We start from the raw sequence: 18,190 nt of genomic DNA, 5'->3' as shown, positions 1-18,190 counted from the left end.
CTGGGTTAGGATGAAGCATTCAAAAACAAACATTTATACTGCTTAGGATATTCACAGGTAATAAAAAGTAGAGAGACATGCTTAGAATGAAAAACACCACTGTCAGGTGGCACTTGCCTTAAAAACAGTATTTGATATGTGGCTGGACAAACCGGCATAAACACATCATGCATATGGGAACCACCATTATGGTAGGAATCAGGCAGGAAACAGCATTAGGGTCCTACTTATTTATAGGGGAGTATAATTAAGATTACTCTTCATTCCATGTTTTCCCAACAGTTTTACTCTCACCAGTCCCTTTTAGCACCAGTGACACAAGCATATAAATTGTTTTTCCAACTCAAAATCCACTCAAAATGAATATAAACTTCTATAAACACCAATTATATTTACAACATGCACACTCATGCACACACATGTGTGCATCACAATGAAAAAATACCCTGGACCCATTATTAAAGGACCGTAGTTTAAAACATGTTAATTTGTCTTTCCAAAAATTACTACACTATACTATTACTTTCTTTTTTTTTTTTTTTTTTTTTGAGACGGAGTCTTGCTCTGTCGCCCAGGCTGGAGTGCAGTGGCGCGATCTCGGCTCACTGCAAGCTCTGCCTCCCGGGTTCAAGCGATTCTCCTGCCTCAGCCTCCCGAGTAGCTGGGACTACAGGCGCCCGCCACCACGCTCGGCTAATTTTTTGTATTTTTGGTAGAGACGGGGTTTCACCGTGGTCTCGATCTCCTGACCTCGTGATCCGCCCGCCTCGGCCTCCCAAAGTGCTGGGATTACAAGCGTGAGCCACCGCGCCCGGCCTATACTATTACTTTCTATTGGTATATAAACAGTTTTTACTAAATATGGCTTTGTAAGACAGATGTTCATAGTTTTATGACTTTCTTTCTTGGTAATGTTAGATTTATTTTCATGCCAAATAAATTAATCATCATATTTATATTCCTTCCTTGAAACTAGTCATTGCACCACTTGTATTCCTTACCTGGTGACTTTTTTTTTAAAGATCAAAGGATCAAAAGCTAAAGATCCCAGGCTCCTCAAGATTTCAACCTAGATGCATATTACATTAGATATATAAAAGTCATACACTTACTTTGTTGAATGAAGCACTGCAGCCTACAGATCATACTGCATTACATACATTATCTTTTCTTTTTTCTTAAAGTAACAGCAAAAAAGCAATAAAAACAATATATTCAGAGGTAATATATCAATTTTCAGAATCACTGGGAACCTAACTGGAAGTGGCTAGTGGTAACAGAACCTCTGTCTTCTGACACACTGACTGAGAGTTTCCACGGTCACTAACACAGATACTCAATCACATCCCTCTAAAGGCGCCAAGTTTTTTATCTAAGAAGGGAAAAGATGGAAAAAAAAACAGAAGGTATACATATATAAATACCTCATGCAGGGAAGACTGAAGGTCCAGGTCTCCATCAGAACTCCCACAACTACAAGCCTAATTTAGAATGCAGAAACCCAATTTATGGAGAAAACACAAACCACAAAGAATTCTTTCAGATTTAGAGTTTGTAAACCCCAGTCTCAGCATCGAGTTTTGTCTTAAAACATGCTGAATGTATCACTACTGTTAAAGTGTGAATCTATAAAAATGCTCAGAAAACTGAAGTCAATTTTTTAACAGTGCTCTAAACTAAAACTAATCTCAAATGCAAAAAATGAGTTTAAAAATAAAGTTAGATATAAAAGTTAGCCCTTTTACATATATCAATGAAGCTGAAGATTATTTTTTAATCTCTTCAGTTACAGGCTTTATTATACCAAAAATAATAAATAAGAAATGGGATAAACTTTATTCCTTTTTAGTGACAATCATTTTTTCCCCTCCAAATTTACTAACACTTTCATTCTAAAAAATATATATACGATAAAACAGGCTGTTTAACTAAACACTATGAAGTCATGAGACAAAGATCTCCCCACATACTTTCCTCATTTTTGCAGAAAACAGATCATAAAACAGAACAAGCCTTGTTCAAAGAAATGAGCAGCTTTGGTTACAAGTGCAAAAGTCAGCCATGTGAACTAATTCTCAGTAATAATGAAGCAAGGTGAGCTCCCCAGGGACTTAAAAGTCAACACCTAGCAATGCTTGGATGAACTAAGATGAGGAACCACTCATGTGACACAACCTTACAAAACCCTTTGTATTCCCAATAGGACAGATGAGGCTGTAGAACTCAGAACAACCCTCTAAGGTGTGTGACTGACTCCAATTATAGAGAAAACTTTGACAAAGCCTGCAAAGAAAGATGCTGCTGTTACTTAAAAAATGCATGGCTGGGCGGGGTGGCCCCATGCCTGTAATCCCAGCATTTTGGGAGGCTGAGGCAGGCGGATCACAAGGTCAGGAGATTGAGACCATCCTGGCCAACATGGTGAAACCCAGTCTCTACTAAAAATGCAAAAAAGTTAGCTGAGCATGGTGGTGTGTGCCTGTAGTCCCAGCTACTCGGGAGGCTGAGGCAGAAGAATCACTTGAACCCGGGAGGTGGAGGCTGCAGTGAGCCAAGAGCCGAGATCACGCCACCGTGCACTCCAGCCTGGTGGCAGAGCGAAACTCTGTCTAAAAAAAAAAAAAAAAAAGCATGTGCGCACACACAGAAAATGATGGAACCATCCATTCATCTACTCAGAGATCTAAAGGGACCTGGGTTGTCTGCTACCTACAGGATTGCTTACCTGAAAATAAACTCCTACTTCTTAAAGTAGTGACTAGGGGGGGAAAAGGCAAGGGAGAAGACTTGAAAAGCTAAGGACCACTGTCTACCTCTTTGAGATGAAGGATGGCAAACCTCATTTCACAGATATTTTAAGTAGCTGTAAAGCCGAAGTGGCTCCAATTTTAAGCCTGTGTTTAGATCAGGTTTGAAAAGGGCTACATCTCTTTACATAACTAGGCAACACTTCTGATGCCAATGTGCTTTGTGTTTGAAATGGGCAGCCGCATATGCAAAAACAAGACCACCTACAGATGGCACCTAGAAAATACGTGCCACAACCAATCTCCTTGGCACCTAGAGGTATGTGCAGGCAAAATGCTTTCATTAAAAAGAAAATAAACCTCTGGGCACCATGCCATGATGATTGCCAACATCTTGAGTAGTATCACATAATTAATTTTACATTTTAATTCTTACAGAAATCTATAATCATATCTTTTCAGAAAGTTTAAAATGTAACTTAAAAAAACAACAACCCCACCTGACCTACCAAAAAGCCCTGCTATATCCTGGGCCCTGCAACAACCTGAAGGACTAGGCTAGGCACAGCCTATGGATATACCTATTCAAAAATTAGAAAACCTGCCTACTCAAATGGAAACTATAGAGTTGTTTTAAATGGAGAGTACTTATGGAGAAGAGCAACTTCTAAAATTCTCTTTGATTATTATTGTGTGCCCTTTTTATTTAGGACATTAAAGGCTCCTTTTTTCCATCCTGAACGCTCCTAAAGTTACAGAACAAGGGGATCCTGCCTGGCCATCTCCGACAGGTCAGTGATCAAACAGAGAGTCAGGCAGTAGCCAAATTCCATCCATCTCTAAAGAATACCAGGAGCTAGGACTTCTTAGGTCCTGCTACATTTAAGAAACCATCGTTCAACGTTAGATAGGACAATAAGCCCTTTCCACACAAACATTGCCCAACGTCTAAACTCAAGGCTCTACAAGAAAAAAATTACGTCAGGAATACTACTTCCTGCCCAGAGTAAGCCAATTTAAAAAAGTGACTTAATCTTTTTTATAAGAAATAGGTTCAGATAAAAAAAAATACCAATATTGTATTGCCTGAGTGATCAAAGCCTGTTATTTAACCAATCTTATCTTTAAATAACACTAGTCTTTGTATAAGAGTTTAATTTACTTAAAGTATTTACATTCACATGAACAAACCAGTACATGAGATAAAACGAGACACAATGTTTTGCTGAGCTTCAGAACAAGATGCAGGTTATTCATCCATATAAGGAAACAATCATTCCAAGCATTTTTGACAATGCAGAGCACACTCAGCCAGTTATTTCCTAGCATTGTTCTCCCAAAAGCAGTGGAAGCTTGAACAGCTGCTGCCACTTGCAACGCAAAGCCAAGCAGAGAGCTATGGTTGCTGACTTCAAACTACAAGTTTTAGTGCCTGACCCAGCAGAGGGTGCCACGAGGAAAGAATGTACTAAAAATTAACTTTAGAAAAGGTTAGCAAAGATTTTTCAAAGGCCAAACACTTCTGCCACAAATGACTTCTGTTGCAGAACAAACCATAAGCAATGACGAATTTAACAGGCACGACTTAACAAGCAGTAAGATCAGAAACATTTACCCTTCCACCTCTGGAATGGTTCACCTGTCTAGGAAAAGCCGAGGTGCCCTAGTAGACTCTGCCCTTGTGCAGGATCTGTGGTTAAACAGAAGCCTTAGTCCACACCTGTTGACCATAGTAGTGATATATATGTGAAACAAGTCTTTTCAATGTAGAGATCTTCAAAAGGTACTTACGCAGCCTCCAGCAAGAATTTCTGCTGCAAGTGGGACCGAACCATCTTTGTGCATAAATTTATCCCTCACAAAATCGTTCACCTTGAAGAAAAATATTTATAGAAGCTGATGAAAAACATAAAGAAAGTCATTAAACACTTATAAATATGCATCTGTCAATATATGCTATTTTTTTCTATCAGTCTATTGGAGTAATCATAAATTGCACAAATTAACAGATCTTAAAATAGTTTGAGAAGTACTCTTAATAGTATAATACAGTTTTAAAAAATGAAAAATATGTATGCATCACTGATGTTTCAGGAGAAAAGTTAAATGATAAATGAAAGCCAAAAATATGTTCTGCAATTAGAATAGCTTAAGAAGGGAGACACACTGACAATAATGACAAAATAAAAACATATATCTTACAACTTAAAACTGTTTTATAAGGCTTGATTAAAAATCACTTTCAAGTCTTCTAACAAGAATTAATCTAAAACAGTACTCATCATGGAGATAAGTTTGGCTGAGCAGACTTTTTCAGCTTAGAAGAAATTCAGTATCTAAAAATTCCTCAAGGATTCTCAAAGAACATAAATTACATTAATTAATTAATATAATATTCTCAAAATGGTATGTACTACAAGAAATTTTAAGAAACAGTCATATCTTTTTGGCAGACATAGGCCAGAGAAGATTAGCTATCTCAAGGTCACATAACAAAAGGGTAAAAGAAGAATTTCAGGCTCCAAAGTTACAGAGCCCAACCTAAAGCTAGAGTTTTACTTTCTGGGGCTTTATGGCCTTAGTGATGCAAATATTTGTATATTCCACAAACGCTTAAACTGAATATCAACCATCTGTCAAATGTGAGCCAGGCACTGGGCAAATAATCTGATAAAGGATCAACTTCAACTAGAACCCAGATCCCTGCACATTTGGCTTTATAGAACACACCCTAACCATGAATCCTATAAAAACAGCAGATGCAATAGAAAGACATGCTCTGGAGTCAGACAAGTCTGATTTTAAATTCTAGTTCTCCCACTCATGATTTGTGTGAACACAGGTTGGCTACTTAAGCCCGATAGGCCTCAGTTTCCTTATCCGTAAACTGTGGATCATGCTTTGCTTGAGATTAAACCAGTAAAAGGTAATATATGTCATGTGCCTAATATGGTAGATACTGAAGGGAATTTAGCTGCTACTGCTGTGATGACAACAATGATGGCAGCAACTACCAAAAGTTCTCAAGTTTATTATCACATTTTTGGATGTCCACTGCTAAATGGGGAATAATGAAAAAATGTGTGTGGTGAGTTCCCCTGCTTTCAAATTAGCTAGCACCTCTGAGCAAACAAACCTGCTGTTTCCTATAAGAATACCTGCTAGATTCTTGAGTATGTACAAAATCCCTTAATAAGAAGCACCAACTCAAAAGACTTACTGTAAGTTTTATGGCCTTCTCTGGGGCAACTCCCAATAACTGTGGCAACAGACCTAAAAATCAACAAAAAGTAGAAGTATATTAAATAAATTAGCATTAACTAAACAAATCAACAGTTCTACAGAGGGGATTACTACTTAAAAACTGCTTAATCTCTGCTGCAATTTTCTGCTATTACCCTTAATGAGAATATTTGAAATGGAATGTTTAAGTACTAACTTCTAACAGCCGCATCAGGCCCAAGTACATTCCATCTCACATTCTGGATCGTTTGCACATTGGGTAAATCAACAGTATTAGTGATATAGGAAATCTCATTATTCCCCCAAAGTCTGCTCCTTCCCTTCTGCCTTCTAAATCAGTGGACCATTTGATTTTCTAAATCAAGGACCAATTTTGGGGAAGGCAGTTAGAACATTTAGTGGAGCTACGTATCTGAACTAAAAAATGTCATCATTTTCATTTGTTCTTCTTAAAGAAAAAAAATTTAAATCACAATTGTTTTTTCTTGGAAACACACAACAAGCTAACCCTGAGGGTAGGAGCATGTTGCACCCTGTGTCATACTTTCAGAGAGGTTCATGGTACTATTCTTCATTGGAAGTACAATTTTCTAATTTATCTATGTAAGAAGGTCCACTCACAGCCTCTTCTGAGGGACCAGCCCTGCCCACACTCTCTTCCTAAAGGAGCAGCCTGAGAGGTCACTAGCTTGAATGCCGTATGTATCCAACCTATAGGTGTGTTTTATTGAGTAACAAAAAGTTTCAAACATAATTTGACCCCCTAGTAAGAAAGATCAATGAGGCCAGGCACGGTGGCTAATGCCTGTAATCCCAACACTTTGGGAGGCTGAGGAGGGTGGATCACCCTGAGGTCAGGAGTTCGAGACCAGCCTGACCAACAAGGTGAAACCCTGTCTCTACTAAAAATACAAAAATTAGCTGGGTGTGGTGGCAGGCACCTGTAGTCCCAGCTAGTTGGGAGGCCAAGACAGGAGAATTGCTTGAACCCAGGAGGTGGAGGTTGCAGTGAGCCGAGATTGCACCACTGCACTCCAGACCGGGCAATGGAGTGAGACTCTGCCTCAAAAAAAAAAAAAAAAAAAAAAAAAAAAGATCAATGAACACACTGACCTAACAGTCAGTTCATAGGCTCAGTTCTGACCAAACTGACTGACCCCGGGCCTCCTTCTGACATCCAAGCCATCTGCTCTATTGCATGAGGCTCCATCCTTCAGACAGAAACCATGCAAGGTGGTGCCCACCCTGCTTTGAGGCCTGTACCTCAACGAGGACAAGTGCCATTTTGAATTTTTTTTTTTTTTTTTTGACAGAGTCTCACTCTTTTGCCCAGGCTACAGTGCAGTGGCATGATCTCGGGCTCACTGCCAGCTACATCTCCTGGGTTCATGCCATTCTCCTGCCTCAGCCTCCCGAGTAGCTGGGACTATAGGCACCCGCCACCACGCCCGGCTAATGTTTTGTATTTTTAGTAGAGATAGGGTTTCACCATGTTAGCCAGGATGGTATCCATCTCCTGACCTCGTGATCCGCCTGCCTCGGCCTCCCAAAGTGCCGGGATTACAGGCGTGAGCCACTGTGCCCGGCCTCTAGTTTCTATTTTTATTGCTCTACTGATACCGTCACAATTGATAAAATTTTTTCTTTGCTCATAGCCTTATAAAGGGGGAAAACTAAAAAGATGAATACAGCTTCATGTTTTTGGAAAAATGGGAGAAAGTCCTTCATTGTGGAATTAAACAAGGATAAGGATGGTGATGTTAATGAAAATTTTCTTTAAAAGTGCATCATGTTTATTACATGCCAGGTACCATGTTACAAACTTTATTAACTCATTTAATCTTCATAACCACTCTATAGAGAGGAAACCAAGGCATAGAGAGATAAAGTAATTTGTTCCAAGTTACCTAGCTGGTAAGTGGTGAGACTGGGATAGAAGCTTTAGCCATCTTACTAAAAAAATCTGTATCTTTATACACCACTCAACTCTGTGTTAATATGCAAATGTGTATCTGAATCTCACACCCAGCTGCATTTGTTCACTTATATAACCTGCCTAGATCCTATCAGCATTTGAGTTTGCAATGCTTCTTTTTGTTTTTTCTCATTTTTTATTTTTAACAAAGAGACAAGCCCTTATTATGTTGCCCAGACCAGTCTCAGATTCCTGGCCTCAAGCAATCCTCCTGCCTAGGCTTTCCAACATGTTGGGATTACAGGTGTGAGCCATCTCACCTGGCCTGAGTTTGCAGCCCTTCACTAAGCAACTATAATATCTAAGCCTGCTTCATCCCCAGGGTCACAGCTGACTGGACAATGTAAAAACACCTAAAAGATATGCAAATCAAGAGTTCAGCAACCTGAGCCTGCTACCAAAAATGGAGCTCGCCAATTACGATGCCTTCCCCAGGAGGATGACTGACAGTCTTTAGAGACGAGGGGACAAGTTAGCACAGAAGCAACAGGATGAAAAGATGTCATGGGTGGAGCAAGGAAAGCAGCCAACTGGAAGCCATGTGTGTGCTAATGTCACAAGGAAGCAGAAACCATGAATAAGCAGAGGAAGTGCACTGGTGGACAGATGAGAATGTGGAGCAAAAGGAATGGAGACTCTAAAAAGAGAATGCACATAGCCCATGAAAGGCACACAGGTGGGAGCGCCTGTCCCCATCACCTTCGGGTCCCACTGAGGCCAGGCTCCAATGCACCTCCTGCTCTTGGATCCCTGAGATTTCTACCTTCTTTCTCTCTTGCGTGAATGTTTATCAAAAGCTCCCCTAAGCTCTTGCTAGCTTGAGTGGGGCTGTGCTCTTTAGAATCTAAATGAGCTGAGGCAGCATATGAGAAAAAACGGGAATATGCAACCATTTGGGCAAAGCAAGCATTCTTATCCAAAGCAGGCATTCTCTCCTAAACTATACTCATGACACTTACTCACTGATCTTTCAGTAAGATATCCATAATAAGAGAAGGCTTGGTTATTACCGAATAAAAGTAAAACATTAATTTCTACTAGTAATATGTGGGCATACACCTGTTTAAACTCTCTTTACATTTGAAATTTTCATCTTTCTCCCTGTATTCACGTCAAGTACCAAAATGTTTAGTTAAATATTTACTTGCTAGATGTATTTTTCTCATCATTAAATTGTAGACCAAAATTGTGGATGGGTTGAAAGCACTGTGATTTAAATGATGAACTCTTGTCTCCATAACTATCCTGTGACAGTCTTTTTAAGCGACTAATAAAAAAACAGGCCACAGAGCCTAATGACTACAGTGTTAGATACAATCACTTCAGCCAGCCTTTCAAACTACTGAAATTTATCCTTCTCACCATAAATTTAGTAATGCATTGTGAACGGCAAAAAACAAAAGGGAAAACCCTGTATTTAGGACTACAAAGAAGGCAACAAGTAGCTATTTGTTCAGCAAACATTTACCAAATGCCTTCTCTGTGTGCCTGGTACTGAGAGGAACTGGGATGAACACAGTGAGACTGGTGCCTCCCCCTTAAGAAATTCAGAGTTTAGAGGGAAAGGGAATGCTAGTTGTCTCCACCTGCCAGATGGGGGACAAAACACCTAACAACAGCAGGTGCTGCATACCAGACCCCAGGGGCATCACAGGACTATGAGAACCCAGTGGAGAGAACCAGTTCTTCTGCCTGCAGGAGGGGAAAAAACATCAAAGAAGAGGAGATATTTGCCTTGGGACTTCAAGGATGAGCAGAGGTTCCCTGGAAGGATAAGACAATGAGCAGAATGGAGGGCAAGGTGACCCAGGCAGAGGAAACAGTTGGTGTGCAAAGGCACCAACATCTTATGGCCATGGCATGGAGTCAGGGCACTGGAGGCTGTGCTTGGATCACAGAAGACCAGATAATAAATAACACTATTATTAATAGTAGTGATAATGACAACAGCCAATATTTGGGGAGCACTTGCTACATCCACATACTACTCTGTGTGTTTTATGTGAATGAACACATTTAATCCACACAACACCTTACTTAGACAGTGGCTTTTGTTTTATAAACAGCAACTGAAGAAGAAACTGAGGCCGACTTTAAGGGAGCTGCCCATGGTGGTGGCTCAGCTGTTTGATGGGGGAACGGGGTTCAACCCAGGTTGTCCGACTCCAGCCTGCGATCTTACCTGGTACGCTGCACAACTTCTCTCCCAGGCCCACTAAGGAGCATGCATCAAATTCTGTAGATGCATGGGGTGGCTTTTAGGGTAAAAAGTAAAGTTCAAAAAGTAAAAAGTTCTAGGGGCAGGTGAAGGATAGTTTGCAAGAGCAGAGACCTGAGGCAGTTAGAGAAACTAGGAGTTTAAAGTAATACATTAGAGGCCCCGAGCTTCCTTATATTAAAAGATTAATTTCAACTTGGAATAAAACCAAAGCACAAATCCATTCCTAAGACCTAGGCCAGATGCTGGCACTCACGGAAGCTGTTGATAAGAACCATTCTTGTAGTGACTATCTTCTCTGGTTAAACAGGAAAATGAAGGTGACTGGATTATAATCTGAGGCCCACTACAGATGTGGGCCTTGAAAACATTAGTCTTGGGTAAATGCTCTTTGTAAGAAGGTCATGATCTGTGAAACAATGAAAAGTCAAAGAGGTGGGAATTCCAAACTCCCTCCTTGTACCTTGACCTCAGAGGGAGGAGAGGTAGCATGGTCCAGTAATGCCTAAAGCAGGGAGTCTAGGTGAGGCACTTCATCGCAACCACATTTAAGTCCAAAGTGCGTATATATCTGACATCTGGGTAACTCAGCAGAAAAATCAGGTTTCTAATATAAGATGTTTCTGTTGGGTCTTGGAAATTCTCTTTAACCATTTGAAACAGAGAATGGATGTGTGTGTTGTTTCTAATTTGTCAAAACAGCAGTCCATCTTCCAACTGCCTCAAATGAAATTTATTAGTGTGGTTAGTTTTCCAATCTTCTCCTTTTAGTTCAGCTCCATCAGCACATATGGTAATGCTTCCTTGGCAACTCGACTCTACCAGAAGGCTGCTAATGCGAGAAAAGATTTACAGGGTACAGTATTAATGTAGTATTTTGTCTTCACATTTCATGGGTTGGAGATATAAATCACACTATCCCCTCTGAATCCAGTCCCTTGTGCAAATCAAGGAGCTGGAGGTGTGGGGACCAAGCCCAGATCAGGGGTCTCCAACTCAAGCTTCATAGGACATCCCCAAAAGAGGTTCCTGGGCCCACTGTGTTCAACTAGAGGGCTAGCATGCTATTCTTAAGAACCTGTTAGAAATACAACTGGAATTTCAGGGTTGGAAGGGATTATGAAAGAAACTCATTAATATTGCTGGCCTAATTTAAACTGATTTTAGGCTATTTCCAATGGGCTGGCAGCAAAATGAACAACCTAGGGCATGGGCTTTGGAGGTGGACAGACCTGGGCTAGAATCCTAGGTCTGTGCATCTTTCACACTGAGTGATCTTAGGTAGTTATTCTTTGAATTCTAGGTTCCCCATTGGCAAAACAAGGGTGCTAATTACTATCTATTGGTTTATTTTGGTAATTTTATGAATAAGTGTACAAAGAACCAGATACTATTTACCTCATACATTATGTATTCCAAAAGACATAATGCTTCTTTCTACCTATCTTTTCAATACATAGCCCTGATTTCTTTTGTTTGCAAGAGGCAATTCAGCCTGAATCATGTTCATGGTCCACCATTAGTTAAGGAGTATCATGCTGTGCCCATGACATTACGCCTATCTTAGAACAGCTGTCCCCAAGCAGTGACAGCACATGTGGTCTGAAAGTGTCCAGAGGCCCTGTATACTTTGGGCAAGGTAAAGTAGTAGCACAGACAAAACAACACATTTCAACTATGTTATTAAGCTGAAATAAAATATTTTAGTTAAAAACTTAAATGATCCTTAACCTCTGCTGACAAGCAACTTTCCACAATGTAATTTCTACCAGGTGACAAAAGAGCCAAGTGATTAGGAACATGGGGTCTGGGGCCAGGCTGCTGAGCTTCAATTCTGACTTTGCTATTTGTTAGCTGTGTAATTGTGGACGAGTTACCTAATATCTTTGTATCTTAGTTTCCACATCTGTAAAATGGGAATAATCATGATGCCATTTTCACGGGGCAGCCGTGAAGATGAAATGAGTTAATACTCACAAAATCCTCAGACCAGTACCAAGTACAGGCAGTAAAGACTATAGAAATGGATTTTTGTTGTTGTTGTTGTTGACCTTCATCATCACTATCACTTATTCTTCCTCTTCCTCCTTCATGGAAACTGGAATCCAGAGAGGCTAAGCAGCTTGTTTCAAGTCACTAACTTCTGAGCGACTATGTAGTAGCACTCAGAGTGGAATTCAGGCCTGCCAGTACTGTCAAATTAGGGCTCCGTGCTCCTTAATTCTCTGCGGTATCCAGTTTCCTCTAACAGACTTATTGCTCCAACTTCCTCCTCTGCCCTGGAAAGGCATTTCTTCCCGACTAGACTGTTCTGAAACTTTTCTCTAGGCCTCAGCTCAGGCTGGGCCAGCACCCTGCCCCGACTGACCCTTTTACACAACAAAAGGATGGTACCCATGTAGCAGGCATCCACATCATGCTTCCCCTGTCTCTACAGATGGTGAATATTAGACTCCTTAAAACCTCGAAGGCACTGAATGTCAGAGCCAAGCTGTAGGTTATAACCTGGTGCACCAGTGAGAGCAAGAATACACTGGGAAGAAGGCGCAGGGTCAGGAGTGGGCTGAAGCCAGGCTGAGCGGCTACTGTAACCCAGAGTGGCCAGGGTGCCAAAGGACCACGCTGGGCAACGCTAGCAGGACCACAGAGGTGGAGGGGCTACTACCAAGGAAGAAACTTGGTAACTAAGGCAGTAGTTACTAGTTCTATCTCGCATAGAACTGGGACAGGGACCAGCCCAACCCGGAGAAAGACAGCTGAGAGCATCTAACAGAGGGTAGAAGGTATTCAGGGCAGAGATGAGCAGTAAACTTTGGCAGGAAAAATTAATCCAGAAGACACCCTATTCCTGTAGCTGAAGCCACAGCCAGCACACTGTTGTGTTATCTAGTTTCCACCTGGTGGCAACCCCTCCGATGTCAAATTCTTACCCTTCTGACCTCACTATTGAAACCAGAACACTTGTCCCCATCTTCCCTGAGAAACCCCTTTGCTTTCAACATCAGATTAACCTTCATTCTGCAGCTATCAGCACTTTGTGTGCCCTGCCTTAGAGCTTTTATTCCTGCTCCTGTTGCCATGCCCTTCTCTCTTCACTTGCTCAAGCATTCTTTCCTCCCTCCTCCTCCTCATTTGTCTGTCTGCTTTTGACTCAGATTGCCCCTAGGCATGAGGCATTTCCACCTTCCCAACTACACTATCCCCTTTCAAAGCCTTCATTACAACCCAAGTCTGACAGGCTCTTTGGGCTGCTACCCCAAGGTGGCTGTACAGTGGAGCTGGGGAAATAGCCAGGGACAAACGCAGAAATGAAGATTTACATGCCAGTTTATCTAGGTTAAATGTTTTACACGCAAAATTTCAAGCACTGTCTGTTATCTTAGCTATGGCTCAGGATGCCTTTGGGAGACAAAGTGTTAAAACATAAAATCAGTGATTATGATTATGGTCTAGAAAAAAATCAGTTCCTCAACTCCTCTATTCTGGGGCTTTCTAGAAGTAAAGAGAATTGGGGAAAACGATCAGATACTCCTGCAGTTTTTCACCGTAGTACATGAGAAGGTTCAAGACCCTGGTTATCTTTTCTTCATCTAAACTATTTCCCTCCTACTGAAGTTTAATCTATCTCCCTTGTTTTAGTCTCAGCAACAGTAGCTGGTTATAAATTATCATTCTTGGGGTGTGGAACTAATTCACTCATTAACCTCTTCTCTAAGATACCTACACATCTATCTTTTTGCCATATTTTTCCAATTTTCTAAGGTCATCAGTTGTTACTGTAGCACTCTCAAGCCTCTAACAATTCTCTCATCCACCTTAGATCCAGTGGGTGTCATCTTAGTCTCAGATTACAATGCCTTGTGCTCACTAAAGTTAGCTCACTGTAGATATCTGGAGGTTGGCTAACCCAACACATGATCTGTTGAAATCTTCTGCTCATTCTTATGTGGCTTCCTATAACCAAATACATGTCTTCTGATCTTTTTATAACTTAATGCTCTAAATGAAAATGTGCAGAAATTGGCCAAGAAAATAAAGACTCAAACCTATCCATTTTGCAATCATTAAAAGTTTTGGTGGACATGGATGGACATGAGTGTGGTTCACAGATTAACTGTGGTTTGTTCCAAGATGCATGTGTTCTTAAGTAATGCAAAACAGTCATGGAAATTTCAATCACTTTATTTTGGTGCCAGAATTTTAAAGTTTATTTTATCCACATGAATTATGCAAGAATGAAGAATCTCACTGTGAGTCTAAAGAATTTGGATACTCCCTTTTATACTACCATCAACGATAAGGGACCTGGCTTAAACTAGCTGCCTGCCAAAACTTCCCTCTGCAATATAAAAGTATCAATAACTCCCTGAGATATCACCACAACATCCTCTAGATGTCACCTTGAGAACATTCCAGGATGGAAGATGACTGCTTTGTACTGCACAGACAACTTGAAATAGAAATATTTACAACTCTGCAAGCTTGGATCAATGGGCTGATTAAAAAATGTTTTTTTTTGTTTTTTTTTTTTGCCAGTTTCCTCAAAGGTTAAGCACTGCTCTAAATTAAGTTTAATTCATAAAATGATCTAATTACTCTTTCTGAGAGATTTTCTTTAGGGTTTCTCCCATCAATAGAAACAAAAATCTTCCTCTAAGAAGTACTTCTGATAGACCCTGATTTCTCTCTCTCTTTTTTTTTAAATTGAGACAGAGTTTCACTCTTGTCTCCCAGGTGGGAGTGCAATGGCACGATCTCAGATCACTGCATCCTCCTGGGTTCAAGCGATTCTCCCCTGCCTCACCCTGTAGCTGGGATTACAGGCCCGCCACTATGCCCAGCCAATTTTTGTACTTTTAGTAGAGAAGGAGTTTGGCCATGTTGGCCAGGCTAGTCTTGAACTCCTGACCTCAGGTGATCCACCCGCCTCGGTCTCCCAAAGTGCTGGGATTACAGGCGTGAACCACTGTACCTGGCCGTATTTCTCTTAACACATCTTTTTCCCCAACATTCTCCCAAAACATTTTCCAGTGTCTAAGGCTGCTCATTTCATCACCTGAAACATCTGAGGGAGAAGACTGCAACAAAGTTTAAAAACAGAAATTATTTATTCCTGGAACATTAAGAGCATTTAATTATGGATGATTACCCAATCAACTGTTGTTCTTTAATATGCCACATCTATAGCAGGCCAATGACTGACTCATTTGGTTATGCCGGTCATTCAAACCATGCAAGTTGTCAGGTAATTCATTAAGGATTTCAAATACCTGAGCACATTAAATCACTCTGAAGACTGGGGAGGAAACAGAGAAAGAATTTTGCAAGTGACTTCAGGAAGACCTGGATTATCTCAGGTGTGATTTCCCTTAATACAGACAGGCTTGGCCTGGGGGTTGGATTTTCAGAAATAACAACAACAACAACAAAAAAAAAATAGGAAAATTCGCCATTTTCTTGTTAGGAAAAAAGTAGTTTGCATTGCAGAGAAGGTTTGCAGAGCCAGACTCATGGGATTTTTAACGAGCTCTTTTCCAGCAACTAAAACTTACACAAAAATAGGAGAGAGGCTCTTGGAAATAAAGAAAACAGGGAGTTATACCAATACATGGAGAGCAGGAATTAACCAATTCACACCTCTCATGACTCTCTGAGGCACATTTCTATTGAAGAGCACTGCTAGGCACTCTCTGATGACTACCAAGCAACTTCCACAACTGTTCTGATGTAGCCAGCTGCGGGGGAGGCAAAGAACAAAACAAGTTGCGGTGGAGCACTACAAGAGTTCTTTTAAAATAACCTTCATTCTAACGCCACAGGGAAAGGCTTTTAAATGCAAAAACAGCTTCTGATATTCTTGTTATAAGAAAAAGAGATATTTATTAACCTCATAATAACATCGCATGCTACAAAAACACCTTCTTTGAGGCCAGATGCCAACTTTTTTTCGAAGTAGACACAAAGGTAATTTTAAAGTAGGAGAGAGATCTTACGACTGCAACATTCCCAAATTATCCCATTCAGGAAATATAAGCAATTACATAGGCCTTGATAGAGAAAAATTACATGTTGAGCAAAATTCTGTAATACTAAAAACTATGCTTAATATTTCAAAACATGTATAAATTAAAGATGTACTCTGATACCTTCTCAAATATTGCTAGGTGAAAGCATTAATAGCAGCAATACTATATTTTCCTAATTTAAAAGTAACAGTTTTCCTCTGGAATAATATAATTTTAAAATAAAGTTACATTTTATGAGAAATGTAAAAAGAATCACATATAGGTATTTCATAATTTGACTTTGTACATAAAGGTGATAATACTGAGTCTCAGAAATATGTCAGGTCTTTTTTACTTATATTGTAATTTTTTAAATTAACAACAATGGTTTCCCATGAGTTACCTACATTTTCATCTGATCTCTCTCTTACCCAATAAGCACTTACAAATATGCAGTTATATACAATTATTAATTATTGATGATGTACAAGAAACCAAAGAGAACTGATCTTTGACCAATCAAGAATAGGAACAAATCATTTTCAGGGCAAAGTTATGTATCATTATTATTTTAACCTGAACTGTCAGTCATCTCTTTGCTCTCAAGATGATCCAAATTATGGAATGGGATTAAACAAAAATTTACAGTAAATCTTTTGTTTTAAAATGGTTTACTAGAAAAGACATCAGGAAGAAATGCACACAGGTGACTCCTAGAAATAATCTTATATTCACACTCTACTCGTCATCCTGACAGACAGCTCTGTCTCTTGCCCTTAGGGTCGGGGCACCCAAAGATAAATGGCCATTTTTAAACCAGGAAAATGGTGAAGAGCTGCCACTTGGGTGTTTACAGTGAGCCTCTGTCTGTAACTAATATATTGACTTACTACTCCTTCCCTGAGAAGTTAAAAGCAGTCACTCCCATCTTACAGATAAAAGAACTGAAAACGGCAAGAGTGGAAGCCTCTTTGCATAGCTCACATTAGCTCAGCACTCAGTACTCAGGCACACTTCTAGTTGCCAACAGTACAGGTTGCAAAAGGGAAATATAGATGTAACCAAAAATCAGACCTGCCAGGTATGGTCAAAGATCGAGAAAAAGGGACTCAAAATAAAAAATCAACTTAAGCAAATTAAAGACACTGAGCAGTGTTGGGAAGCGTTCTTACAATTCTAAAGGCACCCTTGACATTGAATCTAATAGCAGGGAAAGCCCAAAAAGTAATTATGAAGCAATGCTCAGATGTCTGCCCAGACCTGACACTCAAGTGATTTCCCTTCCAAAAACCACCCATATGGACAGGTAAGGGGGTCAATTTTGCCTGACTCACTGCAAAATAGGAACTGTGACATTAACCTTGTACTACTTGGAAGCCATTTCATTTGCAAAGTTGTTGTCATCAGGGAAGAAAAGTATTTCAAATAGAAGGCAGTGACCCTGAAAGGGTCATCATCAATCACCTGAGGTCAAAGACCTTCCAAATTGTAAGAAGAGGCAGGGGATAAGGAAAAGAGGGCAGAGCAAAGATCAAAAGGCCTTTGATGGGGGCTATCTACCTACACAATAGGACCTGCAAAATGGAACTTCTCTGGAGTTTGAAACTTTCTGCTTCTAAGGTGAGAGGTTTCAAGATAGGTTTATCCTTTTTGTTTTTTTTTTTTTTAACTGGGGTAATTAATTTGAAGACTAGAGTCAGCAGATGGCAGAAGAGGCCCAGAGGCACAGGTTTCCATGTCTGCCAGTTTCACTGTCCACCTCAGCAGAGTACTAAATACTGTTTTCTTCATCGAGAGAGAGCACTAGTAGGGGAGAGGAGGGACGACCCTGCCAGCTTTGCAGCTGCCAAATTATAAAGCAGCTGAGCTTGAACTGCCTTGTGATACTGTATTTTAACTGATGCAGAAACACTTTTTCCTTCTCGTAGAAGGCAATCACCAAAAGAACAGTTGAGAGGTCTCCTTTGGCCAATGCCAGTGGAAAAGCAGTCAGGGTCTGTGG

General features: G+C 40.3%; 1 protein-coding gene across 3 annotated transcripts in view; it reads right to left on the bottom strand.

Moving 5' to 3' along the window:
- The window catches only part of SLC25A13 (solute carrier family 25 member 13), a 200,423-nt gene that overhangs the window by 46,561 nt on the left and 135,672 nt on the right, over positions 1-18,190 (bottom strand). For all 3 annotated transcript variants that reach the window (XM_032760934.2, XM_032760937.2, XM_058424494.1), the window contains 2 exons: positions 5,968-6,020; positions 4,539-4,619 (listed from right to left, as the gene is read on the bottom strand). In XM_032760934.2, the coding sequence (XP_032616825.1) occupies positions 4,539-4,619; positions 5,968-6,020 (134 nt within the window). The remainder of the gene's footprint in view (positions 1-4,538; positions 4,620-5,967; positions 6,021-18,190) is intronic.

This window comes from Hylobates moloch, unplaced genomic scaffold (assembly GCF_009828535.3).
Source record: "Hylobates moloch isolate HMO894 unplaced genomic scaffold, HMol_V3 SCAFFOLD_1, whole genome shotgun sequence".
In the NCBI taxonomy this organism is placed as follows: domain Eukaryota; kingdom Metazoa; phylum Chordata; class Mammalia; order Primates; family Hylobatidae; genus Hylobates; species Hylobates moloch.
Note: the sequence above shows the minus strand (reverse complement) of the source record. Positions and strands in the feature narration are given on the sequence as shown.